Source organism: Scyliorhinus torazame, chromosome 18, assembly GCF_047496885.1.
Source record: "Scyliorhinus torazame isolate Kashiwa2021f chromosome 18, sScyTor2.1, whole genome shotgun sequence".
Classification (NCBI taxonomy): Eukaryota; Metazoa; Chordata; class Chondrichthyes; order Carcharhiniformes; family Scyliorhinidae; genus Scyliorhinus; species Scyliorhinus torazame.
This window is the reverse complement of record NC_092724.1, coordinates 157,490,010-157,515,710: the sequence shown is the minus strand read 5'-3', so window position 1 is coordinate 157,515,710 and position 25,701 is coordinate 157,490,010. Positions and strand designations below refer to the sequence as shown.

General features: G+C 42.4%; 1 protein-coding gene across 5 annotated transcripts in view; it reads right to left on the bottom strand.

The window, feature by feature from the left end:
* Window positions 1-25,701, bottom strand: part of helz (helicase with zinc finger) — a 290,186-nt gene that overhangs the window by 240,283 nt on the left and 24,202 nt on the right. For 4 of the 5 annotated variants that reach the window (XM_072483730.1, XM_072483732.1, XM_072483731.1 and 1 more), the window contains exon 2: window positions 2,928-3,149. In XM_072483730.1, coding sequence (XP_072339831.1) covers window positions 2,928-3,131 — 204 coding nt within the window. In that variant the 5' untranslated portion in view covers window positions 3,132-3,149. Of the gene's footprint in view, window positions 1-2,927; window positions 3,150-25,701 lie in introns of those variants that run through there. The other variant, XM_072483734.1, reaches the window with a different exon arrangement.

The following is a 25,701-nucleotide window of genomic DNA, read 5'->3' as shown; positions in this document are numbered from 1 at the left end:
GGTGAGTTCGTGTAGAATTAATCCAAGAACACACTGGGAGTCATACAGCCTCACTTCTGTTCTCTCCTGCGAAATTTTCTTCGAATCCAGTGCTGGTGTCCACCCTGAGAATCTGGAAGCAGTTCAGACAGCATTTTAAATTTAGCTCCATGTCATTGTTAGCCGCTATCTGTAAGTAATCATGTCTTTGTGCCGACATGCTTGGACTCAATTGTTTGGGATATAGGAAGGAAAGGGTCTGGAAAGTTTGGGGGACATGTTCGTGGAGGGAAGGTTTACCAGTTGAGGAGCTGTCTGAAAATTCTCTCCCTGCAACCAATTCGTTCAGATTCATGATTCTTTGTGGAACACTATTCCCTCTTTTCCTCTGGCACCACCATCCTCCCCGTTGAAGAGGATTTCATCTTTGACCGGGTCTGGTGCGGGGGGATATTGCAGGTATTTATGGTCAGATCAAGTCAGCGGAGTCGGCTCCATTGGATACAGTGAAGATAAAATGGGAGGATAAATTGGGTCCTATTCTGGGTGAAGAGGCTCTTGGTCGGGTCAACTCCACGTCCTCCTGTGCTCGGCTTAGTTTGATCCAGTTCAAGGTGGTGGACAGGGATTATCTGACTAAGGCAAGGATACATGTTTTTTCCCGGGGTAGATGACAAGCGTGAGCGGTGTCCTTGGGGGCAACTAATCATACACACATGTTCTGGTAATGTCCCAAATTGTTAAGCTTTTGGGTCTCCTCCATTAACACTATGTCAGCGATTCTTAATGTCTTAATGCCTTGTCCGCAGATGACCATTTTCGAGGTGTCAAACACACTGGCGCGGCAGGTGGGGGGGCCTCGTTAATATCCCGGAGGCGAGTTCTGCCGGGGAAGTTTCCTACTCCGTCCAGTGCCTCAACTTGTTAGGTGACCTCATGGGAATTTCTACATTTGGAGACGGTGAAGTACGCTATTAAGGGGTTGATAGGAGGGTTCTATCCAAGATGGCAGTCCTTTCTCAAGAGTTATTCACAATCAGTTGTTGGGGAAGGATTGTTTTTGTTAATGGGGGAGGGGGGGACTGTATTCTTTACATATTGTAACTTGTAGATCAGTTGTCTGTTATATTGTTTTGTTTATTGAAAAATCTTTTAATAAAAATATATATATTTTAAAGATAATCATTCCAATATCCCTTTCTAAATCAAGTGAATTGCAAATTGCAGTATTCTGAACATTATAAAAAGATAACCACTGAATTTAAGACTGTGAAATAAGCAAGCACCAGTCATCCAAAAGCACTAACAGAGCCAAAAACAAAATAAAGTGCTCCAGCTTGGTTAAAAATTATTCAAACCTTTTTATTGTAGCTCTTGGAGCAATCTACTACTTGGATTTCAGTGAGTTTTACAAATGTTCAATTAGAACACAAAAATCTGGAGTTTATTTGGCTGTGTGACTCCCGGTGTGTTCTTGGATTAATTCTTAGTATTTTTCACTGTATTACAATAATATGGTTTTACCCACACAGAGGTCCAACTTCCTGGGAGATCCCAGGTGTAACATTGCAGAGTGAGGTACAATGTTGGATAATGCCCATTGTGCTTCTAGCAACAACCTTTGATGGGACAGAAGCTTTTCCTTGCTGTTGATTGCAAAAGCCTTAGTCGAATCAAATTTGGGCAGTGATAACTCAGTTCTTTGTGGGCAGAGTCTCAGAAAAAACTAATTTGGAGGGCTCATCAAAAATCCTCAGCTCTTATTTTTGAAGATCATGAACCTGCATGCCCATATACTCAATAACCCATATATTATTACCTTGTGCTCCAAAACAATGGAATAAACGAGCAATGCACCACTATATCACCCTTTTAAAATCTTCGGATTCCACAAAACTGCCTAACAATGCGTTTCTCCCTGTATATTGTGCACTATCATTGGATTTTATGAAAAAACAGCCCTAGTGTAGACCGCAAGCATTATGTACAGCAAGACTCAACTTATTGGAGATGCTTTATTTGACATACAAGTTTTCTGCAGTGCATATTATAAAGTGAAAATTCTGAAATGTTCTCTTCCCCAATAATCACATCTCCCATGAAGGTGTCAAAGTCTTGCTGTGTCGCACAAACATGAAGTAGCATCTAGCAACTTTAAGCAATCATTCATTCATTGTGAGCCTCCGTGGTGAATGCCGTTACGCTAACTGTACCAGTTCCAAGGCTGTTCCTGTCCTTGTCTGGCATCCAAATACATGCATTTCTAGCCACAGTCTTTAGACAGATTAAGAAAGGGGACTGAACAATTTAACTTTCCCCAATCCTGTGGCTTTGAGCCTATTTGGACACCGATTGTACCCCAGTTAAGATCAGCGATCTCAGCACAGTAACCTGTTAAATATGCATTTTGCCTCTTGAACGATAGAACTAAAGTATTTTATTTTGCATTCTGTGTTGGAACAGTGTCTCCACCATTCTGACATATACAGTAGAAAACCAGTCTCTTTGAGTTCTGCTGTTATCATGGAGACCCAGCGAACAAATCCAAAGAAAGCAGCTATCTTAAAGGTAAATTGTAAGTTAATGGTTTACTGTGTCTAGAAACGCCTTTGATTTTGGAACTGGAACTCAAACGATTGGCCATGCTCGAGGTGTAGAAACACCTCTTCAGTATGCAATGATTCTCTGTTGTTCCTGCCACTACTTCAGCACTTTGAGTTCAACAATACAGCCCTAAACCGTGGTAATTTTGTACGCTAATCACATTCAGGACTTGATTGAAAACAAATGTTGCCAATCAAGTGGTGCTGCAACAAGTTTTAGCTTTACTTGCGTAACCTAGATATTCAAGTGGCAAGAACTGACCAATGTCTTTGAGGAAGTCAACGCTTTTCCAGTCAGTCCAGTTTACCTTACAGGATGTTGCTCGAACAAAATAGATTACTCACGAGTTGCAAGAAGCAGGCTATCCTGTAGAGAAGACTTTCAATTCGAATACGATCTAGTTCTGGCTGGCATGATGTGGCGGTGATGGAAGGGTTGCTATGGGTGATGAGCGCTTCTGTACAGTACTTCGCTGCCAGTTCGTATTCCTGCACTCTCAGACATTCAAATGCTTGTTCACATGACTTTTCCGGTCTCCTGTATGCCATGGCTCAGCGAACAAAACCCTGAAAATGAAGTAGAGAGAGAGAGACACGGTTTATTGTGCCACTTATTCAATTTTTAAACTAGTCCAGGATTAGCATTTTGGTTTTAACCTGGCCAATATTCTATATTTTACACTCCCAGCACATAGCAACACGTGCTTGGGACACTTCCCAGTCTTGCAGAAACTCGTTTAAAGTCCAGCTTTCAGTGTCTCATTCTGTGTCATTTCAGACAGTGTAGGTGCATGCTCCACATCTGTATGAACAAGAGAATCAGGATAGGAACTGTGGGTCTTGTGTTGATCTGGCCAAATATCCTGATGACATTCCCCGTCAAGATTCACAATGAATAGCCACTTAAGATGCTATTTCAGTGTGTGTGCAACAGAATCACAGCATGATTTCAACATCTGCACAAGAGTGTGTGTGTGTGTGTGTGATGAGGGGGGGGTACACTAAAGATATGCATTGTAGAAAGCTTGCACATTAAACAAAGCATCTAGGTCCACAATGTATTATTTTTTGACATTTGCAAGTCAGCCAGTGTGATATTAATTTCACTAGCCTACCTGGGGGAAAATACATTTGGTTTCTTATAAAGTCTAATAAAAGTGGTGTGTTCTGGGAGAGAAACAATGTTGGAAAAGCAGTATTATGAATACATCAAATTTTAAATTGATGGCACAGTACTCGTGTAATCCATTTTGAACCTATTGAGCTTTTTCATCACTGCACATGCTAGTTCCGTGCATCACAGTGCAAGCACAATGTTTCAACAGGAAGTTAAGAAAAGGTGGAGGGGTGGCACTATTACCTAATGATGGTATTAGCACATTACAGAGGGATGACCTAAGTTGAGGAAATGAGGATGTGAAAGCAGTTTGGGTTGAGATGAGAAATGATAAAGTCACGGCTGGGAGTGGTGCACAGGCCCCCTAATTGTAACTACACAGTAGAATTCCATAGATTTTGGAGTGCCGAAGGAGGCCAGTCAACCCTTCGGGTCTGCACCAACCCTCTGAAAGGGCACCTACTTCGGACACTAAGGGACAATTTTGTGCACATCTAACCTGCACATCTTTGGACAGCAGGACAGCAGGGGCAGCATGGTAGCATAGTGGTTAGCACAATTGCTTCACAGCTCCAGGGTCCCAAGTTCGATTCCCGGCTGGGTCACTGTCTGTGCGGAGTCTGCACGTTCTCCCCGTGTGTGCGTGGGTTTCCCCCGGGTGCTCCGGTTTCCTCCCAGTCCAAAGATGTGCAGGTTAGGTGGATTGGCCATGATAAATTGCCCTTAGTGTTGGTTGAGTGGAGTTACTGGGTTATGGGGCTAGGGTGGTGTGGGCTTGAGTAGGGTGCTCTTTCCAAGAGCTGGTGCAGACTCGATGGGCTGAATGGCCTCCTTCTGCACTGTAAATTCTATGATTCTATGACAGAGTATGAAAGCGGAGCTAATGGAAGCTTGTCAGAAAGGTATAGCGATAATTGTGGGATATTTTAATCTACATATAGACTGGATTTCTGAGAACAGCACATTTTGGAACCAACCAGAGGGCAGGATATACTAGATCTGGTATTGTGCAGCGAGATGGGATTAATTAATAATATCAAAGTGAAGGCAGGAAGCTGGGTAGCAGCAATCACATGACTAAATTTTGCATTCAGTTTCAGGGAGAGAAGAGTGCATCCAAGACTAGTATTTTAAACTTAAGGGCGGGCAATTATGTGGGCATAAAAGCAGAGCTAGTGAGAGTGAACAGGCAAGCATGATTAAAACATGGAGCAAGAGATGTTCAGTGGCAGACATTTAAAGGGATATTTCAGAATACACAGAACAGACCTTCTGCAAAGGAGAAAAAAAAAAATCAAGGCCGGTCATCCGTGGTTAACCAAAAAGGTTAAAGCCTGTATTAAATTTAAAGAAAAAACATATATTTGCACAAAGACAACTGGTGGGTCAGAAGATTGGAAAGAATACAAAGAACAAAGAATGACAAAAATATTGACAAGGAGGGAAAAGCTAGAGTACGAGAGAAAGCTGGCTAATAACACAAAGATAAATAGTAAGAGTTTCTATAGATATTTAAATAAGAAAAGTTAACAAAGTGAGCATTGGTCCTATGGAAAGTGCATCTGGGGCATTAATAATGGAAAGCAGGGCTGTTGCAGATGAATTAAACATGTACTTTGCATTATTTTCACTATAGGAGGCACCAGTAACATCCCAGAAATAGCTGTAAATCAGGAAAAACTCCGGAAAAATCACAATCACCAGGGAAGCGCACCGGAGAATATTATTGGGTCTGTGGGGCTGACAAATCCCTGGGTCTAGGTGGCCTTCAATTGAAAAAGTGGCTAATGAGATAGTTGACGCATTAGTTTTCATTTTCCCGAGTTTCAGGGAAGATTTTTAGATTGGAAGATAGCAAATGTAACTTCATTATTCAAAAAAAGGGAGAGACACAGAAAGCAGGGCCAATTAGCCAAACATCTCTCATTGTGAAAGTGTAAAAAGCCATCTGTTATAGCTGAAAGTGAGGAATGCAGAAATGAAGAAAGAGTTTTTAGAATAGGTTTTAATTAATGGATTACATCTGTAACAGAGTGACGGTTTATAAGAAAATATAATCGCTAACAGATCTTCTGTTTCAGAGTCAGTGAGATAGAGAATACACTACATTATAAAAATAGGGGTGGTGGCACAGAACAAGAGTCCACAAGTATTAAAAAAAGGGATTAAGACAGAATGCAGGAAACTATAGGCAGTTAGCCTAACATTGGTCATAGGGAAAATGTCAGAAACCACTACTAAAAATGTTATAACAGGGCACCTGGAAAAATTCAAAGCAATCAGGCAAAGGTTTGTGAAAGGGAAATCACATTTAAGCAATTTAGTGGAGTTCTTTGAAGGAGTCACGTGCTGTGGATAAAGGGAAACTGGTAGATGTACAGTACTTGATTTCCAGAAGGCATGTGATGCATTGATACATAAAAGATAGGAGCAGGAGACCTTTTGGCTCTTCGAGCCTGCTCCGCCATTCATTACGATCATGGCTGATCATCCAACTCAATCGCCCAATCCTGCTTTCTCCCCATAGCCTTTGATCCCATTCTCCCCAAGTGCTATATATATATATATAGACGCCTCTTGAAAATATTCAATGATTTAACATCAACTACTTCCTGTAGTAATGAATTCCACAGGCTCACCACTCTGTGTGTGAAGAAATGTCTCCTTATCTCTGTCCGAAATAGTTTACCCTGTATCCTCAGACTGTGACCCCTGGTTCTGGACACACATCATTGGTAACATCTTCCCTGCGTCTAGCCTAAGGTGCCACAGTAAAGATTATTGCTTGAAAGTAAAACTCTTAAGGTGTGGTGGGCAACATATTAGCATGGAAAGATAATTAGCTAGCTAACAGGAAACAGTTGGCATAAATGGGTCTTTTTCTGATTGGCAGGGTGTGACGGCTACAGGGATCAGTGCTGGGGCCTCAACCTTCTACAATTTATATAAATGACTTGAATCAAGGGACAGAAGGGATAGTTGCTAAAGTTACAGACGGCAAAAGATAGGTAGTAAAGTAGATTGTGAATAGGACACAAGGAGGCTACAAAGGGTCATCAATGGGTTACGTGAGTGGACAAAAAATCTGGCAGAGTGCAGAGTGGGAAAATGTGAAATCACCTATTTTGACAGGAAGAATAAAAAAACCTTTGTTTTCGAAATGGTGAGGAATTGCAGAGCTGAAGCGTAGAGGGATCTGGGTGTCCTTGTACATGAATCAGAAAAGTCTAGTATATGGGTAGAGTCACAGAGGTCTACATCACAGAAAAGGCCCTTCGACCCATTGCATTTGCACAGGTAAAAAAAAACAACCATCTAAATATTTTAATCCCATTTTCCAGCACTTGGCCCATAGCCTTGGCGTTGCAAGTGCATGTCTAAATACTTCTTGAATGTTACGAGGGTTTCTGCCTCCATCACCGTTCCAGGCAGGAAGTTCCAGATTCCCACCACCCTCTGGGTAAAAACGTTTTTTCTCACATCCCCTCCCTTAAATCTATGCCCCCTAATCATTGATCCCTCCACCAAGATGAAAGGTTTCTTCCTGTGTGCTCTATCTGTAACCCAAGTCTATCCAATCTCTCTTCATAACTAAATCTCTCCAGCCCAAGCAACATCCTCTGCACCATTTTCAGTGCTTTTCCGGGTACAGCAAGTAATAGGATGTCATTGTTTATTGTGAGAGGAATTGATTACAAAAGTAAGGAGGTTATGCTGCAGTTGTTCTGGGCATTGGTGAGACCACATCTGGAAGTGTGAGCAGTACTGGTCTCCTTATCCAAAGAAATATGTAAATACTGCTCAAAGAAGGTTTTTTTTATCCAAAGGGGAGGTCGGCATAGCTGGCTGTGCCAGCAATTACTGTCCTTCCCTAATTGTCCTTGAGGGAGCTGTTAAGAGTCAACCACATTGCTGTGGGTCTGGAGTCACATGTAGACCAGTCCGGGTAAGGATGACAGATTTCCTTCCTTAAAGGTGAACCAGATGGGTTTTTACGACAGTCAATAATGGTTTCATGGTCATCATGAGACTTTTAATTCCAGATTTTAATTGAATTCAAATTTCACCATCTGCAGTGGCGGGATTTGAACCCGAATCGCCAGATTACTCTGCGTCTCTGGTTTTACTAGTCCAGTGACAATACCACTGCGTCACCACCTCCTCTAGACTAATACCAGGAATGAGTGGGTTGACTTATGAAGAAAGGTTGTGGAGATTAGGTTTGAATCCACTAGCGCTTAGAAGAGTAAGAGGCAACTTGATCAAAACCAGAGAGGACCAGATATACCAATGTCTATGTTCTATTGACAGGGTGGATGTGAAGTGGATCTTTCTTCTTGTCGGAGAATCTAGAACTAGGGGTCACTGTTTTCAAATAAAGGGGTCACTCATTTAAGATGGAGAGGTGGAGAATATTTTTCCCCCAGCGTTTCTGGAACTCTTCCTCAGAATGCAGGCTTTAAATACTTTTAACGCAGAGCTAGATAGAATATTGATTAACAAGGATGATATGAGCACTTGAAATGCCATAACATACAAGGCTACAGGACAAGTGCTGGAAGATGGGATTAGTGGAGGTAGGTGTTTGATGGCCGGCATGACAAGATGGGCCGACGGGCTTCTTTCCGTGCTGTTAAAAACTCTTGACTCTAGGGGGTGAAAGGTTGTCAGGGGTAGGTAGGAATGTGGGATTGAGGTTACAATCAGATCAGCCATAATGTGCAGATTTGAGGGGCTGAGTGGCCTACTCCTGCTCCTAACTCAAATGTTCATAGAGTCGTGTGTTTAAATCTGATACCACCACTGCCAAAAAAAAAATGCAGGATTTGCATGCCAGGATGGGGATAACAGCACCATGCTAACATAAAACACAATGAATTCTATGTCTTTAGTCTTTAGCTTTGAATTCACATATTAGTTTTCTTGCATTCACCAAATCCTCTCGGCATTTTAGAAATTATGTCTCCATTCACTTTTCTTCCCTAGAATGCACACTACAGAAAAAATACCAGAGTGCGGTGATCCATTTTCAGAATTTAAAAGGTCAGTCTGCAGCAAGATATTCTACCTTGGAGGGCATATCTGATCCGACAGTCATAAGATGCACATTCTTCAAAAAGCCACTAGATGGAACATCATCAAGAGCAAGATTCCCAGTTGATTCTCCACTTCGATATTTCTTTACCCTCAGCACAGGAGGTCAGAACAATTCTGAAGCATACTTATGAACATGAATTTTCTTACACGTGGAGACCTTCAGGTTAGCTTTCCCTCACTGCTAGGTTAATCAGGTAATATTGGAGAAGAGATTATGTATAGAACATGTGGAGATTTATTCAATTTCAAACACTTTCAGTTTGGGAGACTCTGGAAAGGCTGATTATTCCCCATCCCATTGTTGGCCTGTGCAGGAAAGTGCATAGGTTGAAGTTCAAGCCTCATCATATCAATGGTCAGGCACCTTTCTGTCATGATGCTACAAGAGCCAGGATTTGGGACATATTACTGACTTACTTTGCTTTAAATAGATGGATGCAGGTAATTGGATTATTTCTCATTTTCTGAATAGGTAACATTCCAAGGATTTTACTATCCAAGACTGTCTGAAAAGGAGATAGAAAGCTATTCAAAAGATAACAGCCTGGATTTTGCAGTCAGCAACAAAGCAACATCAAAGGAAGCACCCCACAACTATTAAAGCACCTCATAAATAAAAGCAAATTACTGCGGATGCTGGAATCCGAAACGAAAGAGAAAATGCTGGAAAATCTCAGCAGGTCTGGCAGCATCTGTAGGGAGAGAAAAGAGCTAACGTTTCGAATCCAGATGACCCTTTGTCAAAGCACCTTTTTATTAAAACACCTCTGCAGTATGGGTTTCCTCTTTCCCAACAGCAGTTTGAATCTCTCAGCAAGTCAAGGAAATGTCACCAATGTGTGCAGCAGCAGTGTACCAATTTTTTAAAAAACGTTGTCACAAGCTGACATTAACACTGCAACGAAGTTTCATAATGATACTTTAGAGATCATTTTTACTTCTGCAAGATTACGGTTTAATTGTAGGAAACAGGATAAATGCAAATAAAGCAGCTTGAAGACTATTACACTTAAAAGGTTGGGGCCATGTTGACTTCAGAGGTTAACAGCTAGAAAGAGAAGATAATCAAACAGAATGTGGGCTTCCTTAGCTGGAGAATTGGAAACAAAGGCAGGATTCTCCGAGCCTCCGCGCCGAAATCGCGATCAGCACGGGGGTGGAGAATTTGTGTCACACCCGAGATCGGGTCCGACGCCGCTCCCGCGATTCTCCGGTCCCTGGAGAATCGCTGGCAATCACGCAGTCACCGAGTACATCTGGCAGAGTTCCCGACAGCGTGCTTCTCTCATGGTTCCACCAATCGGGACCTCGATGTGGCGGCTGCAGACTCAGTCTGCAGCCACCCTGGTGGGGGGAGAACATTCACCAGGACGGCCAGACTACCGATCGGGGGCCACCAATTCGGAGGCGGGAGTGATCTTGGGGGGGGGGGGCTATGTTTTCGGTGCCGGTCCGCAGTGTGGGTCGGCCATGTCGCACGGGGCGGTCGACGCAGGCCGCCATCTTGCGCATGCGCGGAACCCTCACCGGAAGTGCAGGGCCCCGTATCGGCAGCCGGAACTGCGGGAAGCACTCCGGGCCCTTGCTCGCCCCCAGCAAATCAGAGAATCACCCTGGACTTTCTCGAGATAAGTCCAGAGTGATTAGCGCGTGTTTTTTCGCAGGCGTGGGGACATAGCCCCATTATTGTAGATTCCCGCCCAAGGTGTCTGCACTGCTTACAGAAATGGAGCCCAAAGAGTTTTGCTGTTTCATTTTGGGAGTTAAAAGTTACAACTAATTTACAAACATTCACTGAGCCCTGGAAGGCCAAGTCGTCGTGGAGATGGGTGGGGTTTAAGACGGTTGTAGGGTTTCAACGTCGTACAACACCAGGTTAAAGTCCAACAGGTTTGTTTCGATGTCACTAGCTTTCGGATGACATCGAAACAAACCTGTTGGACTTTAACCTGGTGTTGTAAGACTTCGTACTGTGCTCACCCCAGTCCAACGCCGGCGTCTCCACATCGTAGGGTTTCAAGTTAGCTTTCTTTTCTACAGGTGTGAGTGTTCTGCTGCAGTCGAGAAAGGCCAGAAAAGGTGCTGCTTTTGGCAGGCTCTAGGCAGCAAAAAATGTTGCTCTCAGGAGAAGTCCCAGGAGTTGTTTGACAGCTGTGAGGTTAGAGCTCAGGAGCAGTTCTGGAGAGTATGCAGACCGTCACTGAGAAAGGGTTGGGGATCAGAAGCAGCCCTGGAAGTTTGAAGCTGAGGAGACTGGTGAAAGTCAGGGGCAGTGCCAGCCCAGTGAAGCTAGTCAGCTCTTAAAGAGCTGATTAAGTAGAGGTTAGAGTAGACTTAGAAATTTAGGGGAATGAAGTCTTGGGAAACGAGACTGAAACCCTGGGAGGTGTGCATTTGTTGAGGCAGTCCAAATGGGTGCAGCACTGAGGGGATTCAGAGGTTTGATCTTGCAAGTGAAAAGCTTAGAATTCCTCATGAGGGAGACAGTGTTTCTAGGAGATTGGCCAACTCTACTGACATCTGGTTGGCTGCTGAGAAACCTGCGGGATCTATCTTGGTCGTATTTGCTTTTTATTATTATATATAATGTGGCATGTTCAACCACAGGTTGCCTGTGTGTAATTCACATGTACCTCATATTAAGTCTGAATGTTAGAACCTAAGATAGATATTCTAAAATTGTTTAAACTTTCTGACCTTTGATAGTAACATTTATTTTTGTTTACTTTAAAATAAAACATTAATAATAATAATCGCTTATTGTCACAAGTAGACTTCAATGAAGTTACTGTGAAAAGCCCCTAGTCGCCACATTCCGGCACCTGTTCTGGGAGGCTAGAACGGGAATTGAACCCGCGCTGCTGGTCTTGTTCTGCATTACAAGCCAGCTGTCTTAGCCCACTGTGCTAAACCAGCCCCTGGTCCCCAACCAGATCTTGATCGAAATCTGGGGCGTCTAGAAACATAATTTTAACTGATTTTTATTTTCCATTAGGGAGATATTTGACATTGCACAAACAAACCTAGTTTCAGAGACAAGTGTGCATTGCAGTAATTAAGAAGTTTGTACACATCTGGAAGTCTAGTTACATGTATTCAATAACAGTAACTTTTTCACGGCTTTTTACAAGACTTAAGTTTAGAGTGTACGTTTTCATTAAATCCTAATTGCAATGAAGTCTCTGGGAACTTCTACTGCACATCCAATGGAGGAGCATAGATTCACCTCCAGCAATTTCTGGAGTTCCGCAGTATTCTTCAGATTAGCGGACTCCCTAGGTTACTGTCAGTTTCAGTGAGTAACAATGTTGAATGCTGACTGTTTTGCTGTCGTTACCATAGCAAAAAAAAAAAAGGCCATTCACCTGTATTTTCAGTCTAAATCAACAATGTCACATGGTTTGGGGCTTCTTACTGCACCCGATACATGTAGGAAATGCCTGAGGCACAGAGAAAACACACCAAGCTGTAGGGTGGGAACCTAAACAATACCACAGCGTTACGCACATATTTCTTTCTCCCTTTGCAAGAACAAAAATGCCCAAACTACATGAATCAGGTGCCACTATACAAATACAATTTTCAGGCCCAAGTTCCCATAAATCCCAAGAATTAACCCACATAAAACACTCCCTCTCTGGATCTGGCAGCTAGATGACCAAATAGCTTGGTTATATTCCGGTCTGGATGCACATGAAGAATTGCCACTTCAACAAAGTAGCTGGCATCCATCCAGCTGCAAGTCTACACTCCAGTAGGGTGGGAGGAGATACAACAAAATAGCCCATCATTTACACAATGGTTTTGTTTTAGTGCACTGCTTCACTTGTAAGTTTTTGATTCAAGAAAGAAGATGTTTTACACAATGGTTCTCCAACCAGGATGATGTCAGGGGGTATATCAACATCAAAACACTTTTCACAGTAGTCGTTTCATGAGGGAGAAAGATCAGGTGGAGTTTAACTTCTAATTCTTGGTTTGTAGATGTGCAGGATCTATTTGGCAAAAGAAATCTTCAAAAATATATTCTGAACATTGACTATTAAGAATTTTGTCTTTACATTTTTGAAAGGGAACAGACCAAATAATGATTATTATAATGCAAAGATAAATGTGAATTTTCTTCAAAATATTTGACATTAGCCAGACAACTATGCTGGTCAAATAATATTCTGATCCTGTATTCTACTCTTGCTGACTGACTGCCAAACGCATAGCTCCACTAATTTCTTGCATTTGACCATTGACCTGTGAGGAGATGTCACCTAAGCAACAGCAGGTGGACTACAAGTGATCTCTGGTCCCCCAGTATAGGGAATGGAAAAAGAAAATGGGCCAAGTTTCCCTCTTCAGGATAGCACAGGGCTAAATCGCTGGCTTTGAAAGCAGACCAAGGCAGGCCAGCAGCACGGTTCGATTCCCGTAACAGCCTCCCCGAACAGGCGCCGGAATGTGGCGAGGGGTTTTTCACAGTAACTTCATTTGAAGCAGACTTGTGACAATAAGTGATTTTCATTTTCAATTGGAAAAATGAATTGGGTACTCTAAATTTATAAAAATAAAATAAAACTGCCACACTGGGTTGTTTTCAAGCCTTATAAACGGGCAGCACGGTAGCATTGTGGATAGCACAATTGCTTCACAGCTCCAGGGTCCCAGGTTCGATTCCGGCTTGGGTCACTGTCTGTACGGAGTCTGCACATCCTCCCAGTGTGTGCGTGGGTTTCCTCCGGGTGCTCCGGTTTCCTCCCACAGTCCAAAGATGTGCAGGTTAGGTGGATTGGCCATGCTAAATTGCCCTTCGTGTCCAAAATTGCCCTTAGTGTTGGGTGGGGTTACTGGGTTATGGGGATGGGGTGGAGATGTTGACCTTGGGTAAGGTGCTCTTTCCAAGAGCCGGTGCAGACTCGAAGGGCCGAATGGCCTCCTTCTGCACTGTAAATTCTATGATAATATCCAGTGACTTCTGCTTAAATCTCAGGATTTTGGGCGAGGACTCAGCTGCAACACTCTCCAAGTCGAACAGTCTGGCAAAATTGAATATAGGTTCCCACAAGGCTTGTGCAAGATACCAAAAGACTGCTGGCACCCACTGAACTCTATCACAGTGTAATTCAGCACTTTCTAGAGAGTAAGGGAACAAATTGGAGAAAATAATGCAATGTTGCAACAGATTAGTTTGACGTGGTATTATTTCATGACTTTCTTCCTTTTAAAAATATTGTAGATACAAAATAGGATAGACATGCATTAGATGCAAGACTACACCTTGCTCATGGGTCAGAGGTTAAGCAGTGGGAAGGTGAAGGAACAGGTGCATGGAAGGATACACATCTCCCCTGATAGCACACCTCTTGTGATAGAACTGCAGATGTTGGGTCGTAACTTCCATTCCATGCCTAATTACTTACACTAAATTTCTTCTGTGCCGGTCTCGTCCAACCTTCCAACTCGGTTTGGGCAAGGTCCGGGCAGCGCAGCTGTCCTTGTGGCCCAGCATCGAAGTCCAGCTCCGACGTGAAAAGGACACACCCTTTTTTAACAGCACTAGCTGCCATAAAGTTTAACGGTCCATTGAATTTGCAGGCCAGGGAGAATGTAAGTGTCTAAATATGGATAGGATTGAATAATTAAAAGATGTTTTAATTCTTCTAACTTTTCCTGAGTAACTATTGGTTTCACCCTGCAATTTAAGTTGTATTTTCAGATGGTTCCCAGCACAGGGCAATTGCCCAGAGGAAGTTTGCGCTTCTAAGCAATTGCTGTACAAACTCTTGCCTGTTCCAAGAGGGGTTCCCCTGCACATCTTTGGGGTACACCCCCTCAATAAGCCAACACTGGGGTGTTGCAAGGTTATGACCCATTATTGTTAAGTTGTAGCATTCTTCTGTACACAGAACAGAAATCAGAACAGAAAATCTGGCTGATTTTTCAACTTCCTACCTCAGCCGACTCAAGTCAATTGCAGAAACTCTGCAGGTCACCTAATTCAACAGTCATGGAAGTAACCAGAGATCAGGCCTCAATTCATTGTTTGTGATTTGCTTACTTACAAAACCACTGGGGGAAAGTGTCTCAGTCTTAGTTTAAAAACCCACGGATTACATCACATGCATACAGACATTGGATGCTAATTTTTTCGAAATCCCTTTTGGAAATTCTATTTACAACATAAAAGGGGCCACCTCTACTCATCAGTAAACATAGCTTACATTATTGTAATTGCAGGGCAGCATGGCGGTGCAGTGGTTAGCACTGGGACTGCAGCGCTGAGGACCTGGGTTAGAATCCTGGCCCTGGGTCACTGTCCGCGTGGAGTTTGCACATTCTCCCAGTGTCTGCATGGGTTTCATCCCCACAACCCAAAAATATGTGCATGGATTGGCCATGCTAAATTTCCCCTTAATTGGAAAAAAATTAAAATAATTGGGTACTTAAATTTTTTTTTAAAATTATTGTAATTGCACTAGTTGGAAGATTATCCAGGGCAACCAAAATAGAGGCAGATGAGTAGGATGACATTTTAAGCAAGAAAACAAACTTTGAACTGGAGATTCAACTAGCGGAAGCAGAAACAAATACAATACCAGTTTATGCGCATCAGTCCCCATACTGATCAAAGAGTAAGCCATTCAAACAAAGGAAGACGACACCATGCAAAGTGCAACTCCCACCAGCATTCAGAGCCTTGACTTGAGAATTTTGCACATCTGCTATTGGTGCATGACAACAATAACTTGCATTTACACAAAGCTTTTAACGTAAAAAACATTCCAAGGCACTTCATAGGAGCGACTGTCAAGCAAAATCTGAACACAAGTCATATAAGGAGATAATAGAACAGGTGACCAAAAGCCAAGTTGTGGAGCTAGGTTTCAAGGAGTATCTTAAAGGTGGAAAGATAGAGGCAAAGCAGTTTGGGGGGGAAATTCCAGTGCTTAGGGCTAAGGCAGCTGAAGACGTGGCCACTAATGGAGGAGTGACTAAAATGGGGGAGCAGCACAGAGGTTTCACAGGGCAATAGCACTGAAGGAGGAGAAGAAAGTAATCAGTTTACTAAATTAACAAATTAATTTCTTCTCCTAGGATTCTCTGCCTAAAAGTAGGTCTGACCCACAAGGCCACAACCTCCACAAGTACAGCAAGGAGGCAAGTTCCCAAATGAAACGGCAATTGAACACAGTGCAGTTGGCAACAATCTGATCCACACTAGCCACCCAGACATCTGAGCCAACTGCCCCCAAGGGAAGCAAGAGTTACTGTGGCAACATACACTTTTACATATTGTAGCATAAAGCCACGAATAGAGATGGTGGAAGCTCCAATTTCTTTCCATTTCATGGCTGTCCAGAAATCTCTCTTGCTCTTAATGTCTGCCATTTTGTAAGGATTTACAAGTTGATACTCGACCTGTTTGGCCACATTCTGAATGCACCTTCCTTGGCCATCAAGTCCTGGAGTAGGGCACAAACCAACAGCTAGTTCCTGGCTCAGAGGCCGGAATGCTATCCACTGCACCACAAGACCTCCAGCAAAACAATTTCCAAACTCTTTCCGGAATCTCCACAATAAAACTTTATAAGAGGCCGGAACCTAAATGGAAATTCAATATTTACTATCATACCAGATTAAAGTCACACATTCAAAACAGTAGACAGCATCCTAAATGTTCAGAGGACAAAGCATTGCTCCTTCAGAAAACACGGATTATTGTTTCATTGAAATAGATGACAGTAATACCAGGTTGCAACGATGATCAGTTTTTTTTATATAGAAGTACTGGCAATAAAAAGTTGATTTACTCCTCAAATATACTCAGTACAGAACTGTTAAATAAAATTAAACCAAAAATTAAATCCATTTGTCTAACTTGGATTTTGTTTATCCTTTTCCCTTGATGCGTCATTTTAATAACTTGCAATCAACAAAAGCTGGGTTTCAACATAGTAAGTAACCACTAACCAGTTTCCAGCCAAGTGGGGGGAAAAAAAAGAGGATAAAAAGGTATCTGAGAGGTACAAGACAGTCATTGGGGAATTAAAACAGCAAACATTACTGGATCTATTCAACTGGGAAGTTCTGCAAACATCACACAAGTACATTTCATGCATTTGATTTGTCATTTGGCCCCAGAATTGAATTAACATCTTGTGATTCACCAAGTATAAACCAGAGTGTTTTATCCCCTACATTTCCTTTGGTTTTGCAAGAGTAGTTGCCAACTCCCTGTAGTTGGCAAGCTATGACACAAAATACCCTTTTGCTTATATAGTCCTAAGATTGTGGAAGACACATCACAAGTGAATTATAGCCTAAGTACTTTTGAGGTGTAGTCATTGTTGTAATGTAGAAAATATGGCAGTCAACTTGCACACTGCAAGCTCTCAAACAGCAATGTGATCTAATTTGTTTTATGTGATGTTGACTAGGGTGTAAATATTGACCAGGACATGAATATAACTGAAATAAAAAGAGAAAATGCTGGAAATACTCAGCATTTCTGGGGACATCTGTGGAGAAAGAAATTGAGTTAATGTTTCAGTTCTGCGACATTTCATCAGAACTCTCCTCTTGTTCAAAACAGCAGCACAAGATATTTTATGTACCTGGAGACACGAGTGCACTGGAGTTTCTGCCTTGATTTTTGTGCTCAATAATAATAATCTGTATTAGGTGTCACAATTAACACTGCAATGAAGTTACTGTGAAAATCTCCTAGTCGCCACATTCCGGCGCCTGTTCGGGTATACAGAGAGAGAATTCAGAATGTCCAATTCATGTAACAAGCATGTCTTTTTCGGGACTTGTGGGAGGAAACCAGAGCACCCAGCGGAAACCCACACATAGACAGAGAAAGTGCAGACTCCGCACAGATAATGACCCAAGCCGGGAATTGAACCTGGGACCCTGTCACTGAAGCAATCGTGCCACCTGCAGGTCCTGGAGTGTGACTTGAACCCACTTTCTGACTCAGTGATGAGTGAGTTACCAATTAAGCCACAGTAGACAGTCCCAGAGCAAAGAAAATGGGAGAAATAACATTTTGATAAATTAAAACAACTTTTATTTATACAGCAGCTTTAATGTTGTAAATAGCACAAGACACTTCAAAGTCGTGTTATCAAACAGAATTTGACAAAGTAGATATTCGGACAGATGACCAAAAGATTGGTCTAAGAGGTATTTTAAGGAATGCTTTAAAGTAGAAGATAGGAAGAAAGGCAGAGCAGTTTGGGGAGGGAATTTCAGAGCCTTGGCATCTGAAAGCACAACCACCAATAATGGAGCAACTAAAGTTGTGAATGCTCGAGAAGCCAGAATTAGAAGAGCACAGTTATCTCAGAAGGTTGTACGGCTGGAGGGAATTACAGACAGGGAGAATGGAGGAATTTGAAAACAAGGCTGATAATTTTTAAATCAAGGTTTTGCTTAACTAGGAGTCAGCGGTGATCAGTGAGAATGGGTCTTGGTGCAAGTTAAGGTACAGACAGCAGAAATTTGGATGACCTCAAGCATAGAGGGTAGAATGTAGGAGACCAGCCAGGTGTGCATTGGAATATTCCTCTCTAGCGTGAACAAAGGCTTGGATGAGGGCGTCATCAGGTGAGCTGAGGCAGGGGCAGTCAGAAAACATTATGGAGATAGAAATAGGCAGCCTTAGCAATGGCACAAATTTGCAGCCGAAAGCTCATCCACAGGCAAAACATGACACCAAGGTTGCGACAGTGAGGTCCAGCCTCAGGCAGGTGTCATGTAGAGGGACAGAGTAGATGGCGAAGGAATAGAATAGATGACAGGGACCAAAGACAATGGCTTGGATCGTCCCGATATGTATTGAGATTAAATGTTTGTTCGCCCTGTAATGGATGTCTGACAAGCCACCTGACAATTTAGAAATAGTGGAGGGTTTCAGAGAGGGTGGCGAGATGGAACTGAGCATTGCCGTGGAAACATTTGCTAGGTTTTTGTATAATTGCGATGAAGGGCAGCATGTGGATGAGAAATAGGAAGGTGCCATGATAGATGCTTGGGACAACACAAGGGAAATAAAATTATTTATTCACTGCATAACTTAACAATTACAACTCCATAAATTCATGCCAGAATTACAATACCATTTTGAGAATAAACTCTGCATTAGCAATGAGGTGTGATGCACCTTCTGGTCTACCATTAATTTCAATTATTACAGCAGACAGGAAAAATCTTAATTCAGGAAGTTAAAGCAGAGTTATTCATAGTCATGCACTTTCCCTGAGCATTATATTTTTCAGAGGTAGACCGATAGAAGCATACCGAACATTTTGTTTCCTTCCCATTTTTGACAACCTAGTTAGAACAAAGAAAAGTACAGCACAGGAACAGGCCCTTCGGCCCTCCAGGCCCATGCCGCCCGACTAAACTACAATCTTCTACACTTCCTGGGTCCATATCCCTCTATTCCCATCCTATTCATGTATTTGGCAAGATGCCTCTTAAATGTCACTATCGTCCCTGCTTCCACCACCTCCTCCGGTAGCGAGTTCCAGGCACCCACTACCCTCTGCGTAAAAAACTTGCCTCGTACATCTACTCTAAACCTTGCCCCTCTCACCTTAAACCTATGCCCCCTAGTAATTGACCCCTCTACCCCGGGGAAAAGCCTGACTATCCACACTGTCTATGCCCCTCATAATTTTGTATACCTCTATCAGGTCGCCCCTCAACCTCCGTCGTTCCAGTGAGAACAAACAGAGTTTATTCAACCACTCCTCATACCAATGCCCTCCATACTAGGCAACATTCTGGAAAAGCTCTTCTGCACCCTCTCTAAAGCCTCCACATCCTTCTGGTAGTGTGGTGACCAGAATTGAACACTATTCTCCAAGTGTGGCCTAACTAAGGTTCTATACAACTGAAACATGACTTGCCAATTCTTATACTCAATGCCCTGGCCAATGAAGCATGCCGTATGCCTTCTTGACTACCTTCACCTCTGGGGCGGTTTAGCACAGGGCTAAATCGCTGGCTTTGAAAGCAGACCAAGGCAGGCCAGCAGCACGGTTCAATTCCCGTACCAGCCTCCCCGAACAGGCGCCGGAATGTGGCGACTAGGGGCTTTTCACAGTAACTTCATTTGAAGCCTACTTGTGACAATAAGCGATTTTCATTCATTCATTCACTCACCCGTGTTGCCCCTTTCAGAGACCTGTGGACCTGTACATCTAGATCTCTAACTGCCAATACTCTTGAGGGTTCTACCATTCACTGTATATTCCCTACCTGCATTAGACCTTCCAAAATGCATTACCTCACATTTGTCCGGATTAAACTCCATCTGCCATCTCTCCGCCCAAGTCTCCAAACAATCTAAATCCTGCTGTATCCTCTGACAGTCCTCATCGCTATCCGCAATTCCACCAACCTTTGTGTCGTCTGCAAACTTACTAATCAGACCAGTTACATTTTCCTCCAAATCATTTATATATACTACAAACAGCAAAGGTCCCAGCATTGATCCCTGTGGAACACCACTGGTCACAGCCCTCCAATTAGAAAAGCATCCTTCCATTGCTACTCTCTGCCTTCTATGACCTAGCCAGTTCTGTATCCACCTTGCCAGCTCACCCCTGATCCCGTGTGACTTCACCTTTTGTACTAGTCTACCATGAGGGACCTTGTCAAAGGCCTTACTGAAGTCCATATAGACAACATCCACTGCCCTACCTACATCAATCATCTTAGTGACCTCCTCGAAAAACTCTATCAAGTTAGTGAGACACGACCTCCCCTTCACAAAACCGTGCTGCCTCTCACTAATACGTCCATTTGCTTCCAAATGGGAGTAGATCCTGTCTCGAAGAATTCTCTCCAGTAATTTCCCTACCACTGACGTAAGGCTCACTGACCTGTAGTTCCCTGGATTATCCTTGCTACCCTTCTTAAACAGAGGAACAACATTGGCTATTCTCCAGTCCTCCGGGACATCACCTGAAGACAGTGAGGATCCAAAGATTTCTGTCAAGGCCTCAGCAATTTCCTCCACAGCCTCCTTCAGTATTCTGGGGTAGATCCCATCAGGCCCTGGGGACTTATCTACCTTAATATTTTTCAAGACTCCCAACACCTCGTCTTTTTGGATCTCAATGCGACCCAGGCTATCTACACACCCTTCTCCAGACTCAACATCTACCAATTCCTTCTCTTTGGTGAATACTGATGCAAAGTATTCATTTAGTTCCTCGCCCATTTCCTCTGGCTCCACACATAGATTCCCTTGCCTATTCTTCAGTGGGCCAACCCTTTCCCTGGCTACCCTCTTGCTTTTTATGTATGTGTAAAAAGCCTTGGGATTTTCCTTAACCCTATTTGCCAATGACTTTTCGTGACCCCTTCTAGCCCTCCTGACTCCTTGCTTAAGTTCCTTCCTACTTTCCTTATATTCCACACAGGCTTCGTCTATTCCCAGCCTTTTAGCCCTGACAAATGCCTCCTTTTTCTTTTTGACGAGGCCTACAATATCTCTCGTTATCCAAGGTTCCTGAAAATTGTCGTATTTATACAGATGGCATTTTTGCATCAGCTCCCATACAAGTGGGGAATTTCTACACACTACGTACAAGTAACCTGTAACTTTAGTGATTTTTTTTTAATGTGGACATCACTGGCAAGTATTTACTGCCCATCTCCAATTGCCCTCGAGAACAATTGAGAGTAAACCACATTGATGTGGGGCTGAAGTTACGTGTAGGCCAGGCTGTAAGGATGGCAGATTCCTTCCCCAAAAAGAGCAATTGTGAACCAGGTGGTTTTTTTTTTTTCGATACAGCAATTGATGATAGGCTCATGGTCACCATTACGGAGACTAATCATCAATTGAACTTAAATTCCATCCCTGGTACAGTGGGATTCAAACCATGCTCCCAAAGCATTAGCCTGGTTTCTGTATTGCCAGAGCAGTGATGTTACCTTCTCACCCCAGTCTTCCCCAGTGTACCCGAACAGGCGCCATAGTGTGGCGACTAGGAGATTTTCACAGCAACTTCATTGCAGTGTTAATGTAAGCCTACTTGGGACACTAAAAGATTATTATTTCTATCAGATATTTGTTGGCTTAGGTTCCCAGGCTTAAGTAGGTTGAGACTCCAATGCATTGTTAAAGCAATACTACATTTTCAGAGGTGCCATTCTTTATACGAGCAAGAAGTCTTACAACGCCAGGTTAAAGTCCAACAGGTTTGTTCATCCCCCACCATCTGGCCTGCAAAATCCTACCAACTGTCCTGGCTTGACACAATTCACACCTCTTTAACCTGGGGTTACCCCATCTCTGGATCTGTAAAGATTTCATCACCTGCTAATGCTCACATTCCAAGCATTGTCTGGCATCTTTGAATCTGTCTATATATATGTTTCTGGAACATACCTCTTCATTCACCGGAGGAAGGAGCAGCGCTCCAAAAGTTAGTGACATCAAAACAAACCTGTTGGACTTTAACCTGGTGTTGTAAGACTTCTTACTGTGCTCACCCCAGTCCAACGCCGGCATCTCCACATCATTCTTTATATGAGACATTAAACAGGGGCTTGATTATCTATTCCGGTTATTCAGTTAAACATTGAATAGTACTATGGGATTTTCAAAGAGGCGATTGAAAACTACATCCGGGCTAACATTTGGCCCTCAATCAACACCACCAAAAACGTGTTAAATGGTTATTCATCTCATGGTTGTTAGGTGCGATTGTGCTATATACAAAATGCAACATTTGCATGCAGAAGCACTGATCATGTGTGAAACATAATAAGGTGCTACCTGAATGCAGGGCTTTCCCAAGTCTTTTAGTGCAACTCTAAAGTATTATTTCCCCCATGTGTTTGAAATAATTACAAGATAAAATAACTGACTGTAAACAATCAGGAACACGCATTAACTCAGACGACAAAATTAAGAGAAAAATATTTTCACAACATTTACAGAAAACGATTGGGTAATAATAATAATAAGTGCTTATTGTCACAAGTAGGCTTCAATGAAGTTACTGTGAAAAGCCCCTAGTCACCACATTCTGGCGCCTGTTCGAGGAGGCTGGTACAGGAATTGAACCCGTGCTGCCGGCCTTGTTCTGCATTACAAGCCAGCCGTTTGGCCCACTGTGCTAAAGCAACCCCATAACCGTACATCTGAGAATCTAATTTTAGTGCAGTATTATGAACGTTTGACAGAGCCAGATCTCAGATTTCAAAGCTTTGAACACAATGAAAAATCTAAAGGTAAAGCTTCAGAAGCCATCACTACCACTGTGCAGCTACAAGAATTCAGCCACAGGCAAATCACAGATGCACCAAGTTTTCAAAGTAATCTTTTAACTTTGAATCCAAACATTCAATCAAAGCTTTTTGACAGCTCCAAGTTATCAGCTGCAAGACTTCCATAGAACACCCAGATTTTTTAAAAACACAATAAAACAAATTCCGGACACCTGTTCCTACTGTTAATAGAAATAGTTACATTCAGAGTTTAAAAATCACAGCAGCATACTGAAAAAGGACCTCTGGGGCCAAAGTTTAAACCAGTTCCAACTAAATCCTCAATGTATAACTCCGCAAGATAGTTAGATGCGAGATGTTACTGGTGAAGGCTGTTTTCATGAGGCATGCTTGGGAGGAAGAGAGTTTAGACTGTGATTGCTTCACCCTTCGCTTAAATGTGTTTTACCTGATCAGAGGTGTATTTAATATTGCTAGAGTGCTATCATTTAATGTGTGTTCCATCAACACAGATACCATCACAAGTTTTTAGTCCCTCAACACACCACTTTGGAAAAAACATCTTCACAATTAAAAAAGATCATACCATTCTATAAGCCCCAAGACTCTGTGAACAGATCAGCTAATGGCTATGAACATAGAACATACAGTGCAGAAGGAGGCCATTCGGCCCATCGAGTCTGCACCGACCCACTTGAGCCCTCACTTCCACCCTATCCGTGACCCAATAACCCCACCTAACCATTTTGGACAAAGGGCAATTTAGCATGGCAATTTCTGCACGTCTTTGGACTGTAAAGGAAACCGGAGCATCCGGTAGGAAATCCATGCACACGCAGGGAGAACGTGCAGACTCTGCATAGACAATGAACCAGCGGGGAATCGAACCTGGGACCCTGATGCTGTGAAGCCACAGTGCTACCGTGCTGCCCATGTATGTATCGAATCTCAAAGTTGTCTAAATTTTATTTCAACAGTTTAATTTCAAACTCTAGATATAGTAGCATTTTCCTCACTGATGATTTATAGAAAAAGGGAATAGGTAGAGAACACGTACATCTAGCCTTTCAAATTCAGAGTTGCCATATGCTGACTTAACTGTGGATCTAAATACCATGTCACAAGGACAGGAGATACAGGATTGCAACTGTGTGTCCTAAAGGGCGATCTTTATCAGCTTCAAGGCCCCATGATGATGCCACAAAATGCTCAACCAAGGACTCGGCAGACGATCAACAAGGCTCTATAATATTGCATTGGTGAGTCAACAAATAGTTCTGACCTTGCCATTGATAACAGAATACCTGCTGATCCAACTAGTCTTACTAAGCTAGAAATAATTGGTTAATTGTAACTAATATTAATTTATCTATTTCGCAATAAAACAAACCAAGCTATAAGACAACGGCAGACATTTTTTCAAAAAAGAAACACTCAATATCTAAAATGATTGAAGAGGCGGATGGAGTTAACAAGATCTTATTGCAGTCAGAGGATACTTGATTAATATACTGGCCATCAGTATGCTTTTACACAATGTATGTGAATACGGCCCATGACATACTTAGCATGGTTTGACAGAAAAAACGACAGCGTATCTGGTCTAGTTATCAATAAGGATTGAGATACGCCGTACCTTTACAAAGTACCACAACATTCAAGGTAATTACAAACCAAATTCTCTCTCCGCCAAAGTGAAATCAATGATTTGAGATGTATTTTCCTTTCAGCCTCATTCCACCCTCTCCTTTCAACCTACAGAACTTTCACGGCCGGATAAATGGACAAGCACCTGTTGGGTCCTGATGTATGGAAAGTCACTATCAAGAAAAACAGCAAGCCATTTTAATAATAATTTTCATAGATGCTTGGACGGCTTCAGTTGAGCCTGTACCGCCGAATAGAATATTTCTGCAACAGAAAATTATTTCTTTCTTTCACCTGCCTACATGTTATATGTTACAGTTGGCAACAAGGCTCTCAGTGGTTTGAATCAATGCTTTGAATTCCTTGGTCTACTGGTTTCAAAAGAAATGTAATCTACTCCAGTTGAACATCAAGGTGTTTGAAAGAGACTGGTTAGCACCAAAAACACCACTTATTTCACTGTCAGTCCAGTGAACCTCAACCAGCTGCACTTGTGTCACTACTTCAGGCATATCAAAAGAAAATATTGCACACATTCCACAGAATAATCCTGCAGATACAATGTGAATAAAATACCAGAAAAGTCTAATTTGGGGTTCTGATATCAATATCAGGCAGGTTATGATGGATTTCATGAGCTCAACAACTTTACGGTAATATGGAACAGAACAACCGGTAATTATATCAACAGCATTCTCGTTAGTTTCATGCTACCATAAACATTTTTTTTTTAAATCATTAAAGCATTACCCTGGGTCTCTGGATTGCTAGTCCTGTGACAATACCACTAGACTACTGCCTCACCTTTCTGCCCATTCCAGTACCCTATGTCTCTGAAGATTGTATTTGTGTGTCAAATTTCAAGATGATGTTTCTTGAACACAGTCTAAATAAGCAGCAAGAAAAACAAACTTACTAAAGTACAATTTCTCCAATCCAAGCAGCATTATTTCATGTCCAACATCCAATTTCCTATCTATTCTCCTACAATTTCTCAGCGTTATTTAA